The sequence below is a fragment of the Ursus americanus genome, chromosome 28, assembly GCF_024610735.1.
Source record: "Ursus americanus isolate L20-20 chromosome 28, mUrsAme1.1.p, whole genome shotgun sequence".
Classification (NCBI taxonomy): domain Eukaryota; kingdom Metazoa; phylum Chordata; class Mammalia; order Carnivora; family Ursidae; genus Ursus; species Ursus americanus.
The window spans coordinates 3,593,587-3,608,750 of record NC_142154.1 but is presented as its reverse complement, the minus strand read 5'-3'; the positions used below and the strand labels follow the sequence as shown (position 1 = coordinate 3,608,750).

General features: G+C 49.7%; 1 protein-coding gene across 1 annotated transcript; it reads right to left on the bottom strand.

The window, feature by feature from the left end:
- Nucleotides 1–472: 472 nt before the first annotated feature.
- Nucleotides 473–14,278, bottom strand: BNC1 (basonuclin zinc finger protein 1). Its single transcript, XM_087856555.1, has 5 exons — nt 14,261–14,278; nt 12,083–12,290; nt 10,725–10,960; nt 7,041–8,923; nt 473–2,698 (listed from the first exon to the last, which is right to left on the bottom strand). Exons 1-5 carry the CDS (start codon nt 14,276–14,278, stop codon nt 2,014–2,016), a joined length of 3,030 nt encoding a protein of 1,009 aa, XP_087712681.1. The 3' UTR covers nt 473–2,013.
- Nucleotides 14,279–15,164: the final 886 nt, after the last annotated feature.

Below are 15,164 nucleotides of genomic sequence, written 5' to 3'. Positions count from 1 at the left end.
ATCTGTGTATTGCGAGGGCAGATAAAACAGGTGAGGAAGTTAAAAGATTATAAAAACTGACTTAAAAAAAAAAAACAGCCCTGCACATTTAAGAAAGAAAGAAGCAAAAACCGCTCACTGCATGAAACTTACAGCACGGCCTGGAAGACTTATCTTCGACAGCACAGTATTTTTAAACAATCACTTTACTTTGTAATTTGTTAAATAATAAATTGATACCCAGCTCCTCTTCCCTGTCAAGTAGCCACTCCCCTTCTTTGGAACGTATTAAAACCTGCACTCCCTGTTTCGATGTGGCTGTAGCTACGGATGCTGTTCCCTGACGCCCCCCGCCCCCCGCCCCGGGTTTTCAGCTCTGCAAAATCACACGTCAGCGCGTGCGTTCGTGTGCGAATGACCACAGTGTACGTGCAACCCGCCGCCCATCTGACAAAACCGGTCTTACAAATGTTTGCCTTTTTAAACAAAAACGTGTGGCATACATTTTTATTAAATCATAGAAAACTCATTTGTATACAAATTGTTCCACTTTGGGGAAACCGTAATAATAAACAGCTGGGTAACAAAACGGTGGAGAGATACATCTTACTTTAAGCAGAGACCAAGTGTCGTCACATTTATTTTTAAAAAACGTTGAAACAATCCGTAACAGGTTTTGTCGGCTGTTTTCACCCTTGGGCCATAGAAATCACCTCTCTCATAACCCCCAGTTCTCTTTGAGGGTGTTTTTCATTACTTAAATCCACTGTAAGTTTGAAAGACGGATCACCTGAAGTCTTGGTGCGGAGTCGATCTCTCTCCCTGCCACAGGCTTTCCGAGTCCCGTAAATGCCGCATTTCAAGAGACGGTCTCTTTTCACAGGACCGATGAAACTTCCCTTTTTACAACAGCAAATGTGTGCGATGGTGTGGAATATATTTCAGAATAAGTTAACTATGAAGATGGGCAGTACGGCAGTCCCCTCCTACTTCTCGTCTACTGTATACATTGGCAAGTTCCTCCTAAGCTTACACATTTATAAAAGGCTGAGGGCTGATGCACACGCTGGGAAAATGCACGACGACGGTCAGAACCACATTCTCTAAGCGCTCTGGCCGAGTATTTACAGAGGCTCCTGCACTCCTTCCACAGGGGACCGAAATGGCCAGACTCCGAGGTTCACCGAATGGCAACGGGCAGCCGCTCTCAAGTTCAGGCGGGCCCTCGCTCCGCCCTCGGGCAGAGACCCAGAGGTCACACTGTGACCCGTCTGCACTCACCCCAATGACTCACGTAACAAACACAAATTAAATATTACCCAAATTATTTTAAATTAAATTGAAGACCACTATGTTTAAGTGCATGAAATCTCTCCCCTCCTCCCCCCAGCTTCCTGAACGCATGTTACACCGCGAACACGGACATCCTTGCAACATCCCTGTTTCTATGTGTGGGAAACCCACCTGCTTCCTCTGGGGACTCCTTGGAGGTCCACGAGACCTCTGAAGGGGAAAACACAAAAGCAACTCTCCACTCCAAATGGAGGCATAGTCTCAAAAAGTCATCTTCCCAAGCCTGACTCTGGATTTCAGACTCATTAAAAGCAGGAACTGAAAAAATGTGATCTTGGGGACTGGCTGCTCGCCCGTGGGGGCTGTCCTTCCCCGGGACACTCAGCGGACGCTTCCCTTCAAGCTGCCCCAAGGTCCTGGGCCCCTGGTCAGCATGCAGACCTGGAGCTCTCCCAGGGAATGTGTGAACAAATGTGGGGAAACTGTTTCTGCCAGTGTTTGCTAACAGGGGTTGCAAAAACCCCTGGGCTAAGAAAAATAATAGGAAGGGCTGCCCCCTAAAGTTGACTTCCTACAAGGCTTGTCTTTTGCTCACCCGCCGCACAAGAAGAGAAAGCCAACTCAAAGACCTTTTGCCTGGCTTGCCTCGAATGGTATTAAACGAAATCAGAGACCTTTCTTTGGACTACCTTACTCCTGAATCAGGGTAAACACTTCTCACAGACACGCCCCACCATCTCGTTACTGTAGATGACCTGGGGGCGAGGCCAGGCTTTTATGCAGGTTGGGATTCTGGCTGTGTCTGTTGCGGCTGCGGACGGACGAGAACATAGTGTCGCAGCCCGGAACCTTGCATTTGTGGAGCTGGCGAAGGTGCACGGTTTTGTAGTGAGCCCTGAAGGTCCCTTTGTTACTGTACGTCTTTCGGCACAGGTGACATGTGATGGGCAACCCAGAAGGCAGGCTGGCGAGGCTCTGGTCGGCCTTCTCCATCAGGACGCAGATGGGGTACTCGTCTTCCCCGGGGACAAGGCTCGGCCCGTCGCAGTTCCCGTCACTATCGTCCATGAGCACAGTGCCCTCCTCGCTGGGCCCGTCTGAGTCCCAAGAGGAATGGCTGCTGCTCTCCGACTTCATGCTCAAGGTAGTACTCAAATCCAAGATGGTGCCCTCGCTTGGCGGACCGGAGTTGTAGCTCTCCAGGCCAGCACTGTGGACTTGGGTTATCGGGTAAACCAGGCTGCCCATCCGACTCGCTCCCTTGAAGATGACAGACGTCTGGGAGGCTTGCTCCGTGAAAGCCACGTCCTGGTAGGTCTCCTTCGCCACGTCTTTCAGAAGGTAGGCCGCACGGAAATGGTCTTCGGGGCTCTCCAGTGCTTCCTGGGCCAACACTTTTTGGTGGAGGTTTAAGTTTGAACTGTGTCTACAAGAGTGAAAAGATGGTTAGCAGTGGGCTGGGCTGTTGTAAAAACAGTCATCATTCCGAGTGGAGACACTAGGAAGATACCAGAAAAATCCTGTGGCGTGGAAGAAGTGACCACAGGGGGAGTAGGATGAAATGTGTGTCCTGTGGACACTGGCCCAGGGCTGCTCACCGCCTGTCAGAAGTTAGCACTAACCAGGAAAGCGGCCATCTGGAAGATGGGAATATGGAGTTCTTCTTAATTTCTACCACGTGACGGACACGTAACTTCCTGTACCTTATCCACCGAGAACGGCTAGCCTACTTCAGTTAGGTCAATGCCGCCGGGACCCTGGAACCAGGGATCCCAGAGAAAACTGGTCCCATAAGGAAGTAAGCAGAGGACTTTATTGCAACGAAACCAAGAAATATCTTCCAGAGCGGCGCTGTCCAGTAGGATAGCTACTCCCACGGGACCCGTGAGCTCCTGAAACGTGGCTGTGTCATACACAGAAATGGTAATATTTTGGATAGATGGAATGAAACAAAATACATTATTAAGACTGATTTCACCTGCATCTTTTTGTACTTTTTTAATGTGGTTACTAGAAAATTTAAAATTTCCTATATGGTATCAGGGTCTACAGCATTCCCACTCACATGACCCCAGTAGTGCTACAGGTGAGAAAATCTGATTGGCTAGAACTTGTGTGTGTGTGTGTGTGTGTGTGTGTGTGTGAGAGAGAGAGAGAGAGAGAGAATTTAAGTTCAGTTCATACTTGCAACGTTTCACAATAAACCAGACAGGAGTTTTGCAAATGCAGCACTGAACCCACCATCAATCTTCTACCCAACGATTATTCCAGAAGGGCAGATAATGAGTATCCATTATGACACGTGCTTCTTGCTCACACAATATCATTTGGATGTAACTTGTCAATCAATGTCGGCCTTGCTCAGAGATCCCCTGCTGACTTCGGACTGGCAAAAATAGCCCTTACTGCAGGGGTCCGAGCTTACAGGTGATAGGAAATGATTCCAAACAGAGAAAACACCTCCCCCACCACCCGTACAGATCAGACTGCCCGCCAGGACCCCATCGGGGAAAAACACCCCCCCCCCCCCATAACCAAGAATTGAGTTTTCTCTTCGAAATCTCCAAAGACAGAGTGGGGGTGGGGTGGGTGGAAATTTAATCCCATTTCATGAAACGTATCAAATTTGCTATTTGACGACGTCGCTCTTCTATCCCTTACACATTCTTTTTCTGGACATAATCAGAACCGTGCTCCCAGATCACCCACTCTGCAAACAACTCTTATCAACGGCAGCTCTGCCCTGTGATTATGTCAGCGTTCTGGGTGGAAGGGGCAGGTATGTGTCGGCAGAAAACCAGACACTGGATTGACATGCAGGTCCCAGCACATAAGTGGTTGGAAAAAAAAGTCAGACAGACACGTTTACCGGAACCTTGCATGGGGAGGTCGCTGTGGCAACAAAGCAAAGCTCTGGGCCTGAGTCCCCCAGGAACACCAGGAGCGAACCTGTGGGATCCTCCGACCTTCTCCTTAAGCCCCGGAGTGTGAGGCGCATTTCCCGAGGTGCCACATCTCCTAAAACCAGTGACGACCACAACTGCAAAACCCTCCGGGCCGCGTGCCAGGCTTCCTGCTTTCAGGGCGGCTAATGCCGGGCATCCCTGTCCCCATCCCCTCCCCTGTCTCTGCCTTGTTAGACCAGTGGTTCTCAAAGCGTGGTCTGGGCACCCCTGGTGGTCCCTGAGCCTCTTTCAGGGGTGCCCTGAAGTCAAAACTCATCTCATCATCGTGACACTAAGACATGATCTGTCTTTTTCACTGTCATTCCTTCACGAGCCTACCGTGGTTTTCCAGAGGCTACGTGACATGTGGCATTGGAACAGGTTGAACCCAGAAGCCGATGTGAGAAGCCAGCTGTTTTCTGCTAAGCCAGACATTACAGAGACTGGCAAAAATGTAAAACAAAGCCACTCTTCTCACTGAGTTTTTGTGTTGGAAAACGGGATTATTTTTCATTACGTGTTATGTATGGTTTTTTTTTTCATGTTATGTATGTTAACATATAATAGGTTTATTATTTTAAGCGATGAAATGAATATTAATTTGTTTTCAATTTTGGCTTCTAATGCAGTAAACATCGATTCTTAGAAACCCAAACAGACAAAAGTTCTTGAGGGCCCTGAGGTTTTAAGAATTTATAAAAAGTGTTCTGAGACCAAAGTGCCTCTGAGAGCTGCTAGTCTAGTCATGCCTCTTCCTCCAGGAAGCCCTCCCTAACTTTTCAGAAGAGTCTAGTCAGGGGCTCCCACTATGTGCCCACAGTGACCTCTCTCTTTCCCATTACAGCAGCCATTAAGGTGCCCCTTAAATATTTTTAGGTTAAGTAAGTCCCAGTCCCTTCCCGAGGAGTCCTAGTGACTGCTGCTGGAAACGGCTTCAAGAGGGGTAGACAGATGTTCTGACAACAAGTTCTCATCACTGGCCCAGAGAAGGGGTAGTGGCCCCAGGCCTGCCCACAAAGCTCTTTTTACAATGGTGCCATTTTGGGGCACCTGGGTGGCTCAGCCGGTTAAGCGCCTGCCTTCAGCTTGGGTCATGATCCCAGGGTCCTAGAATCGAGTCCCGTATCAGGCTCTTTGCTTAGCAGGGGGCCTGCTTCTCCCTCTGCCTCTGCTCATCGCCCTACTCGCGTATGTGCGCCCTCTCAAATAAATAAATCACTTAAATCTTTTAAAAAATAAAACAGTGCCACTTTAATCAGATCCTAGGTAAAATAGTTTCCAAGTTCTAGACCACCAGAATTAGTAGTCTAAATTTAGAATTTAAGATGCTTTGGTGGTGGGGGAGGAGGCCTGTGTCTACGAATAGCTCAGAATATAAGAAAATATTAAATATATGAAAAAATAAATAAAAAATGAAGGTGTATGTTAAATACAATATGCCTTCTAATTAAACGGTATCATAAATATCAAGGATATCTGATTGATGGGACCGTCTCTTCTTCAACATAAAGCTTGTTCATGAACAAACCCTCCTCTTGGAGGACAAAGGAGAAGGACGGCTCTGCTAATCAGGGATATCTGGTGGTCCGGTTCAACATGCCAGCAACAGAAACAGGAACTGTAACTACCACCACCCATGCTCTCTCCTCTCTGTGCAACGCGAGGGTGTTCGTACAAGCCCTTTCCAGGAATGCGCGTGGCGGTCTGCACATCTCCACCCTCCAAAGAATCAGGTCTTACACTTTGGACTAAGGTCACGGTGATGCCGAACTGCTTCAAGGCAAGCTCCTTCGAGCAAATGTAACATTTTACTATTCTGCAAACCATTTAATATACTTCATGTTGCATTTCGTCAGACAGCTAATCCTTCCCTTAAAGCCTCCTGGGGTCACCTCTGGGTTAAGTGTGTGCTCCCCCCCTTCCCTGGCTGGGGTTATGGGACTCGAGTTCATGAAGAAAAGCCCAAGAAAGACAGAAAGGCCCGTGCTGTGTCCCGAGGGATGAGATTCTCTCTCTGTCTGGGCGCTCTGCAACCAGCTTGACGCTGTGTGGGGCTCGTGAACCCCCGGCACCCAAAGACTTCCCATCCTTCAACCAACATCACAAACCCTTAATAACCTGGTAATAAGTGCCTTTCTTCTCTGATATCTTAATAATTAAAAATTCCCCAACCACGCAGTTACTCTTCCTTTTGAATACAGCTGGTTAACTAGACATACGAGAAAAAGTTTCATTCGATGGGCTTCGTATCATAAAATGAAAAGTAGACAAGTTTTGTTGTCTATGGTGATGGTTTAACCCCCGCCTTCACGTAGACGAGTTTGTTATTCCTAACCCCAAACCGTGTGTGCCAGACGTGTTTCTGAATTCAGAGTTTCTCAGACTTTAGAAAGGCAGAATGACACACAAACTGTAATAGTCTGTTCACGTCCCTATAATAAATCCGTTAGTATTTCTGCACTGAATGTATAATGAAAAAATCCACACAAAGGGAGGTTAAAAAAAAAAAAGACTACCCATAACCTCATGTCCTTTCAGGTCAGGTTTCATGGTCAAATGAGTTTAGATGTGGACCTGAAAATCCGGGCGTGTGGATGTAAAGAACAGCGTTTCTCAAACTGTGGTCCCCGGCACAGCAGGAGCAGTATCACCCGGGAACTCAGAAATGCAAACCCTCAGGCCTCGTCCCACACCTGCTGAAGCAGAACTTCTACAGGCAAGGCTCAGAAGGATGTGTTTTAACAGCCCTCCCCGTGATTCGGATGCTTGTTGACGTTTCAGAACCACGGCTTTAGAGGAAACGATCGCCAGCGGATGTCTTACCTGTCTCTGCTCCTGCGCGAGGGGAACGCGGCTTTGCAGCCCCCCACCGCGCACACGTGCGCTTCTTTGGCGTGCATGTTCTTGTGGTGCATTTTCACACCGCAAGCATTCTTGAAGGTCTTCCTGCAGACGTCACACTGGAAGCGTGTCTCTTCCTTCTGCCTTCCTAATGCGTGCTGACCCACGGGTTCCAGCTCCTTGGCATCTTCGAAGCAGGGAAAAGCCATTCCTCTGCTGGACAGAGCGCTGAAGAGCCCGCCGGCCAGCAGCCGCTGCTGCAGTTTGATGTAGTCAGGAAAGGGGACACAGGGCTCTGTCCCAGGCGTGAGGTGAAGCTCACGGCCGCCATCCTCCAGCTCCCTCGGTGCCGTGGTCAGGGCTGGCTTCGGCTCAGCCTCCCTCTCCGAGTGCTGTGTGGCCTGCTCGGGGGTCCTGCTGATGGCTCTGCTCGACTCGATCCCTGGCTGTAGACGACAGACCCTCTCTCCTTCCGGGAGGGGACCCCCTGGGCCTCCGGACTGTGCGTGCCACTCCTCAGGCGCTCTGCCCGACGACCGAGGACTGCAGGCCTCCGGCTCATCCTCGCTGGCCACCCGCGGGGGCACGTCTTCATCCGAGCTGAGCGCGAGCCGCTTGTCGTGAGCTAGTCCCACGGCCTCCTTCTCTATTTTGATGGGCATACTGGACTTGCGGGATTTCTTCTTGGGAAGGGCATCAAACGGGCCCTCGTTTGAAACCAGCTGCTCCGGGATGGAAGAGGACAAGAGAGGGAGAGAAGGCAGCACGCCGGGGGTGTTGGCCAGCTCGGCCGGGGTGGCCGGGCTGCGGTAGAAAGGCAGGACCGGCTGGACCGTCTTTAGGTTGGGGAAAAGCACGCCGTTCTGCCCGATGCTCGGGAAGGCCGGCTGGCCCCCGGGGTCCTCCCCCGACGCCGCGTAGCCGGCCAGAGGCCCGCAGTCTGGGGATGCCGCCGGGAAGCCCGCGCGCTCGTAGCTCTCCGAGGCGGCCAGCTGCAGGCTGTTCCGGAGGTCCCTGTCCCTGTTGTTTCTGTTCATGGGCATGTGCAGCCGCGGGTTGGGGTTGGCGCTGTGGCGGTTCCGGCTCCTCAGCGAGCTGAAGACCATGTTGCAGCCCTCGATGGTGCACTTGTGCTTGATCTTCAGGTGGACGGCGTTGTAGTGGATCTTCAGCGTGCCCTTGTCGTAGAAGGTCTTCTCGCACGCCGTGCAGAACACGCGGCCCTTCTTCGCGCCCAGGCCATGCCTCTCGGGCTTCACCTTGGCCTCGGGGGACAACTGTGTCCTTTCAAGCTTGGTGACAATGTTGTAGGAGCCGGAGTCACTTAAATGGGCGCTGTCTTCCTTTTTGGGAACTGCGTCCGGGCAGTTTAGACACGGCTCTTTTTCGACCTGAAATGACGCAGAACGGGAGGTTAGGAAGCCGCCGCCGCCGCCCCCCCCGCCGGGGAAGGGTCCGTGGATTTCCTGTTTGGGCTCCTGACCCTGGTCCTGAGCCGGCTCCAGCACGTACTGTTCCGGCAGCGACCCTATCAGCGTGGGGGGCACAGGGTTGAAGAACTGGAAGGGCAGCATGAAGGTCATGTTGTTTATGAGGTTCTCGAAGGGGTGCAGGCTGCTGGGGGTCCCCTTGTCCGCAGGGGCGGGGAGGCTGGCGCTCCTGTGGCCGCAGCTCTCAATGAACGCCCTGATGTCTACGTTGGCCGTGGCCGGCGGGATGATGATGGCCTGCTCCTCTTTCTCTTGGATTGCCATGAGCTCCACGATGGACTTGGTCTCCCCAAAGCGAAGGAACTGCTGCAGGGTGGCCAACTCCTCCTCCCCGGTCATGATGCTCCAGTGATCCAGCACCTTTCCGGACGCATCCTAAACCAGAACCATCAAGGGCAATCAATTTACTCCTCCTTACCCTCTTCTCTACGCGGGGTCACGTGGTTGGGGCCTCCCTAGCACCCCAGGGCGCCTCTGTGCATATCAGCCCCGCACTCACGCTACTCTCCTAGACCAGAAACCCTGCACGGAAAGAACACTGCGCAAATATAAGCAGTGCTCTTAAAGAAAGACGTAAAATGATAGGACTCCAGCCGAAGAGAAACTGGGTGATTATTTTCCATCTTATTTCAAACCAATTGGTTGTCTTGCATGAGGTGTAATAATTTTCCCCACTAAAACGAAAATAGGTATCGTGTGAACAATAGCCACTTCTTTATCTCAGAAGGAGAGAGGGAACGGTCAGACCTAGACAGAGCTCAAGCATTCATTTGCTGCAAGTTTAATAATCTTCCCCAGCAACTCACATCAGAAAACAAATGAACCGTATTGATCCACTGCCCATGTTCGCAAGGCAGAGCTGTAATTACACTGGCGTGTCGGAGCTCTTTCAAACTCTAGCACGGCCTAACTTTCCCCAAAACTACAATAAATATTTTATCACAGAACATGTATTTGATGGCCTACTGAGATTTTTCACGATGCATGGAAGAGTTCTGAAGATGATGAGGGATGTAACATCATAAATTTTTGATGCACCAGAAGTTCAAGGTAATTGATTCCATATTTTTAATCCTAACACTAGAAAGCAAGATTATTAGGATCATTAAATATTGATCGATGTCATAATGTAAGATCATAACGCTACTCTACATAAGAGGTTGCTTCTAGCCTGTCGGGGGTCCTGCACCCGAGGTGAGCAAACCCGCCTCCACGGGATGATCCTGGGCCTCAGACTGACAAAGAAACGGGTTCAAACCCTGGGTCTGCCACTTACGACCTGAGTGACGTTGGCCAAGATTTAGAAGCACTCTGAGCCTCTGGAAAATGGGGATAATTTACCTGCCCTGGGAGATTTTACTGGAAGAGAGTCCAGGTTGATAAAACACTAAGTGTTTGTGTTGATGACATAGCCTACCTGGGGTAAGATTCAAGTGTACGTTAGTCTTGGAAGTATATTCATCCCCCATTTCATTGAAATTTTGACATTTTCTAGTAGAGTGTCAAGGGGGAAAAAGAAGCTGCCACCGCTTCCTATGTCAGAGAAATGATATAATTCGTCCCAGGAAATATGTTCTGTGCCTGTGGATATAAACACAAGGCCTACCCCCATGACAAGGTCGAGCAGGAGGTAAGCCTACTTTGCAAGATAGCGAAGAGGGAGAGGGGGTGAAAGGCACAAGGGAGGGGTGCAGAGAACACGTGAAGAGGTCAAAGGAGAATTGAGGGGAGAGAGAACAAGCAGGAGCCAGAACACAGACGTATCACAGGGTGATGGAGCCTAGGAAGGAAGGCCAGTGGTGGGGCGGCCTCAACTACAGCCGTCTGCAATGTGCTTCTGGAACATACGCTCCTCTCTCACCCCCACACCCTCAGTAAAATGTGGCACAGTGTCTTGTGTCCGTAGGTGGCCTGCAGATAGTAACACAGGGCCAAGGCTCTGCTGTGGGAGAAACGGCTTCGTGATACCCAAATCAGAGACTACGTCCATGCTCCCATGTCTGGATGTTTCACAGGTATCTTGAGGAAAGCACTAGATTCTTCCCAGAACATCAGGTGGGGGCTTAAGCCACTACGAAAGGATCCCCGCCAATGGCTGGAGCACCTGCGTTACACCCGTTATGCACACGTGGATTGGAGAAGACACCCAGGAGAACCGTGGCCACGCTCCCCATACCTGCAGCACATATCCCCGGATATAATCCTGAAGGGTCCAGTCCAAGGCGTGCAAGATCTGGAGCACCTCCTCTTGCTTCAACACACTGAAGAGCCGGTCCAATAGGATTTTCAGGCGAACAGGGATGGCCTGGGTCCCGTAGAGCATGAGGCTGCTAATATCAAACACCACATTGGACTGGACAATCTCCACCTGGCTTGTGGGATACACGGGGGGAACCCTCAGCTTGCTCAGAGCTGAAAAATCAAATAGAAGAAACACCCTTTTAAGAGATTTTACTTCTCAGAGAAGCGCTGCACAGGGGTGGGCTAGGGACCCCTCTCAGTTATGCGTTCCGACAGAAAACACGGGACTATGCAAATGGTTCACAATCCTAATAGCTATCAGGCTCTACGTTATTCACAGGAACTTCTGAAATAAAATGAACTGGCCTGAGACTTCTTTTTGTCCTTCCCTGTCCTTAAGGAGTGAAAAATAGCCCCATGCAGGGAGGGTGCAAGGAAAAGGGGTAAAGACAAAAGTGGCAGGCACATAATCAAAAGGCTGGGAAAAACAAAAGCCTGAAAAGTCAGGAAGAACGGGGTCTACTGGTGAAGAGCCTGGGCTTGGGGATCTGACGCATCTGGGTTTGTCCTCTCGTCTGCCACGTCCCAGCTATTGGGCTTGGCCAGGTAAGACACCAAAATCTACACCGACCCATGCGACAGTCCTCAGTTGCCCACAGCTCCTGTAGATTTATAAAATTTTTAATTTTATGGAATTATTTTTACCTTATTAAATTCTACTTCTTAAATGAAATAAAATCAGAAATTCAGTTCTTCCGAGGGTCCCACCAGTCACCTTTCAAATACTCGGCAGCCACGTGGGGCTTACGTGTGGGATTGTCGGGTTCGGCAAATAAAAATACGGGACGCCCGGTGATATGTGAACATAAATTTCACATACACAGGGAATAAGTGGGATTGGTTTATCCTGAAAATATTCACCGGGACATACTTCGGTTAAAGTAATCGTTTATTGTTACCCTGAAATTCAAATTTCACTGAGCGTTCTGAATTTCACCCGGCAACCCTGACGGCTACCGCATGAGACAGCGCGGGACACTTCCGTCGCTGCAGAAGGGCCGCCCCGAAGCACCTGTTCCGACGTCTCCAGAGCAGGGCTAAGACCCCACCCGCCGTGCAGAGTCGTTAAGGTTCCAAAAGGGAAGGTATATAAAGCTCTCTGCCTGTTGGCCAGCAGGAGCGGGGACACGCAAGTGTGGGCGGTCCTTCTCAGACGTGAAATCTACTCCCGAATTACTCCATGTCATGCAGAGGGGACACGAGAGGCCGCGGGAGGAGGGAGAATAAGGTTACCATGCGCCACCCATCCGTGTCTGCACTGCTCACACTGGCGATGGTTGATCTTCCCGGGTCTGAAACTCTGACAGCCACAGTTCAGAGTGCAGCCGATAGCCTGCAAGAGAGAACGCGGGCACGTGAGTGGTGCGCAGAGCCGGGCTGCACTTGCAAACTGGACCTGGGCCTCCTTTTGGTAAACTTCACGGAGCAATGTGTGCCCACCCTGTGCCAGATGCACATGGGGATCCCGTGCCCCCGACCCAAGAGCAGCTGGCCCGAGGGCCTGCCGACAGCAAACACATCCCACAGCTGCTCTGCGGGTGAGAGGGGGCTAGGGAACATCACCACGCTCTGGGAGAAAGGAGTATGGGCTGGACGCAAATATCTCACATGTTATTTATTTTTTTTCCAAGATTTCATTTATTTATTAATGAGAGAGAGAGAAAGCATGGGTGGGCGGGACGGGGAGGAGCAGAGCGAGAAGCAGACTTCCCGCTGAGCTGGGAGCCCAACCTGGAACTCGATCCCAGGACCCCAGGATCATGACCTGAGCCGAAGGCAGAGGCTCAACCGACTGAGCCCCCCAGGCACCCATTTGCTTGTTATTAAGAGCACAGAAAGGGTGAACAGTCACCAAAATCTAAGTTGACCAAAGCAGTTGCCCCTGAAAGTTACCCGGGGACTGTCCTGGAATAAGCAAGAGAGAATGATCTGAATGGAGAATTATCCAAATGTGGACGTGGTTATCCCCCAATGTGTGGCCGAGGCTAAAAGTCCACAAGGACGGAGGACATGCTGTGGCCGATCACACTGAGGACGACTCCCTGGTTCCACCCCCTGGGCTGCGTGGCTGCCGAGGCCCAGCCAGGCTGGCAGCCCCATGTGCACACCCAGCTGCACGTTCAAGTTCACACGGCTGAAAGAGAATACACAGAGGTACGTGTCGGCTAAGTTCTGGTATTAAGAACAAAGCTTCCCATATGTTTTTAAGATGAATTCGTCCAAAGGGGATAAAGGTCTGAAGAATGTGATTTTATTAAGGAGAAAAAGCTCTCATGGGAGCTGCGTCAGTGAGGCCCCAGGAAGAGCCACTGGGTGGAATCGGCATGATTCAGGAACTGGGGTGTGCACGTGTGTCTGGGGGGACCTCCATCTGTCAATTAAGGGACTCTGTGGCCTCGTGAGGGGACAGGAAGGAGACACTCTCTCCCAGGACTTGGGAAACTCACTCACTTTAGGGAACATATAACTAGTCTTCACTTAAAAATCAGTACCAGTGGGAATGCAAAATGGCGCAGCCACTATGGGAAACAGTCTGGCAGCTCCTCAAAAGGTTAAACGTGGGGTTACCATATGACCCAGAAATTCCACCCCTAGGTACGTGCCCAAGAGAAATGGAAACACAGGCCCACATGGAAGCTTGTACTGGATGTTCATAGCTGCATTACTTATAACTGTCAAAAACTGGAAACCACCTCAATGTCCATCAGCTGAAGAGTGGATAAACACAATGGGGTGTACCCATGCGATGGAATATTATTTAGCCATGAAAAGGAATGCAATACCGACATGTGCTACGGCAGGCATGACCCCTGAAAACACGCTCAGTGAAAAAGCAAGGGCAAAAAGTCACAGGGGGTCGGATCCCATCTACATGAAGTGTCAAGAAGTGGTCAATCTCCTGAGGCCAGACGCAGAGCAGCGGTGACCAAGGCTGTGTGGAGTGGGGAGGAATGAGGGAGGACGGCTAACGGGTGGCAGCGAGGGGAGAATATTATCCTTTTTGTTTGTTTTCACCTTTTAAAAAATAGCTTTAGATTGAGATACAATTCAGATATCATATAATTCACCCACTGAACGTATCCAACTCAATGATTTTTAGTATATTCTCCGAGTTGTGCAAACATCACGATCCGATCTTAGAACATTCCCATCACCTACAGAAGGAGCCCTGTGTACAAGTTTACGGTGGGCATAGGTATTCATTTCTAGGTCTTCCTGGGAGTGGAATTGCTGGATTATATAGTAATTCCGTTTAACTTGAGAATCTAACTGTTTTTCAAAGTGGCCACACTGTCTGCATCCGTACCACCAGCGTAGGAAGGTTCCAATTTCTCCACATCCTTCCCAGCACTTATTGTTGTCTGTCTGTCTTGAAACAGCCAGCCTAGTGGGAATGAAGCGGTAGCTTACTGTGGTTTTGATGTGCATTTCCGCAATGGCTAATTGCGATCAGCAACTTTTCATGAGCTCATTGGCCATTTATTTGTAGGTCTTCCCTGGGGACATGTCTATTTGGATGCTTTGCTCATTGTTTAATGGGGTTATTTGTCTTTTAGCATTGAGTTGTAAGAGTTCTTTATATAGTCTTAGTATGAGTCCCTTAACAGATGATGATTTGCAAATGTGTTCTCCTGCCCTAGATTATCTTTTCACTTTCTTCATCGTGTCCTTTGAAGCACAGATGTTTTAAATTTTGACCAGAGTTGCTTTTTAAGGTAAAGATGTTAAAAAATTACATAGTAGTGATTGCACAACTCTGTGAATATAGTGAAACCACTCAGTTATAGACTTCATAAGGGTGAATTTTATCATCAGTAAATTATATCTCAATACAAATATTACTGATAAAACCAGTCCTCTGCACACCTATTAGAATGGCCAAAGTCCAGCACCTGACAACACCAAATGCTCATGAGGACGGCAACAGAGACTCTCATTCACTCCTAGTGGGAATTCAAAATGGCAGCCACTCTGGAAGGCAGTGTGGTGGTTTCTTACAAAACCAAACCTACTCTTACCATACAACCCAGCAATCACGTTCCTTGGTGTTTACCCAAAGGAGAAGAAAATGCATGTCCACATGAAAACCTGCCCACGGATGTTAATAGCAGGAGCTTTATTCATGACTGCCAAAACTTGGAAGCAACCAAGTCGTCCTTCAGTGGGTGAGCAGATAAATACACTGTGGTCCGTCCAGACACTGGAATCCTACCCAGTAAAAAGACACGAGCCACCAAGCCATGAAGACACACGGAGGAAACTGAAGTACATATTACTAACGGGAAGAAGCCAATCTGAAAAGCCTACACACTGT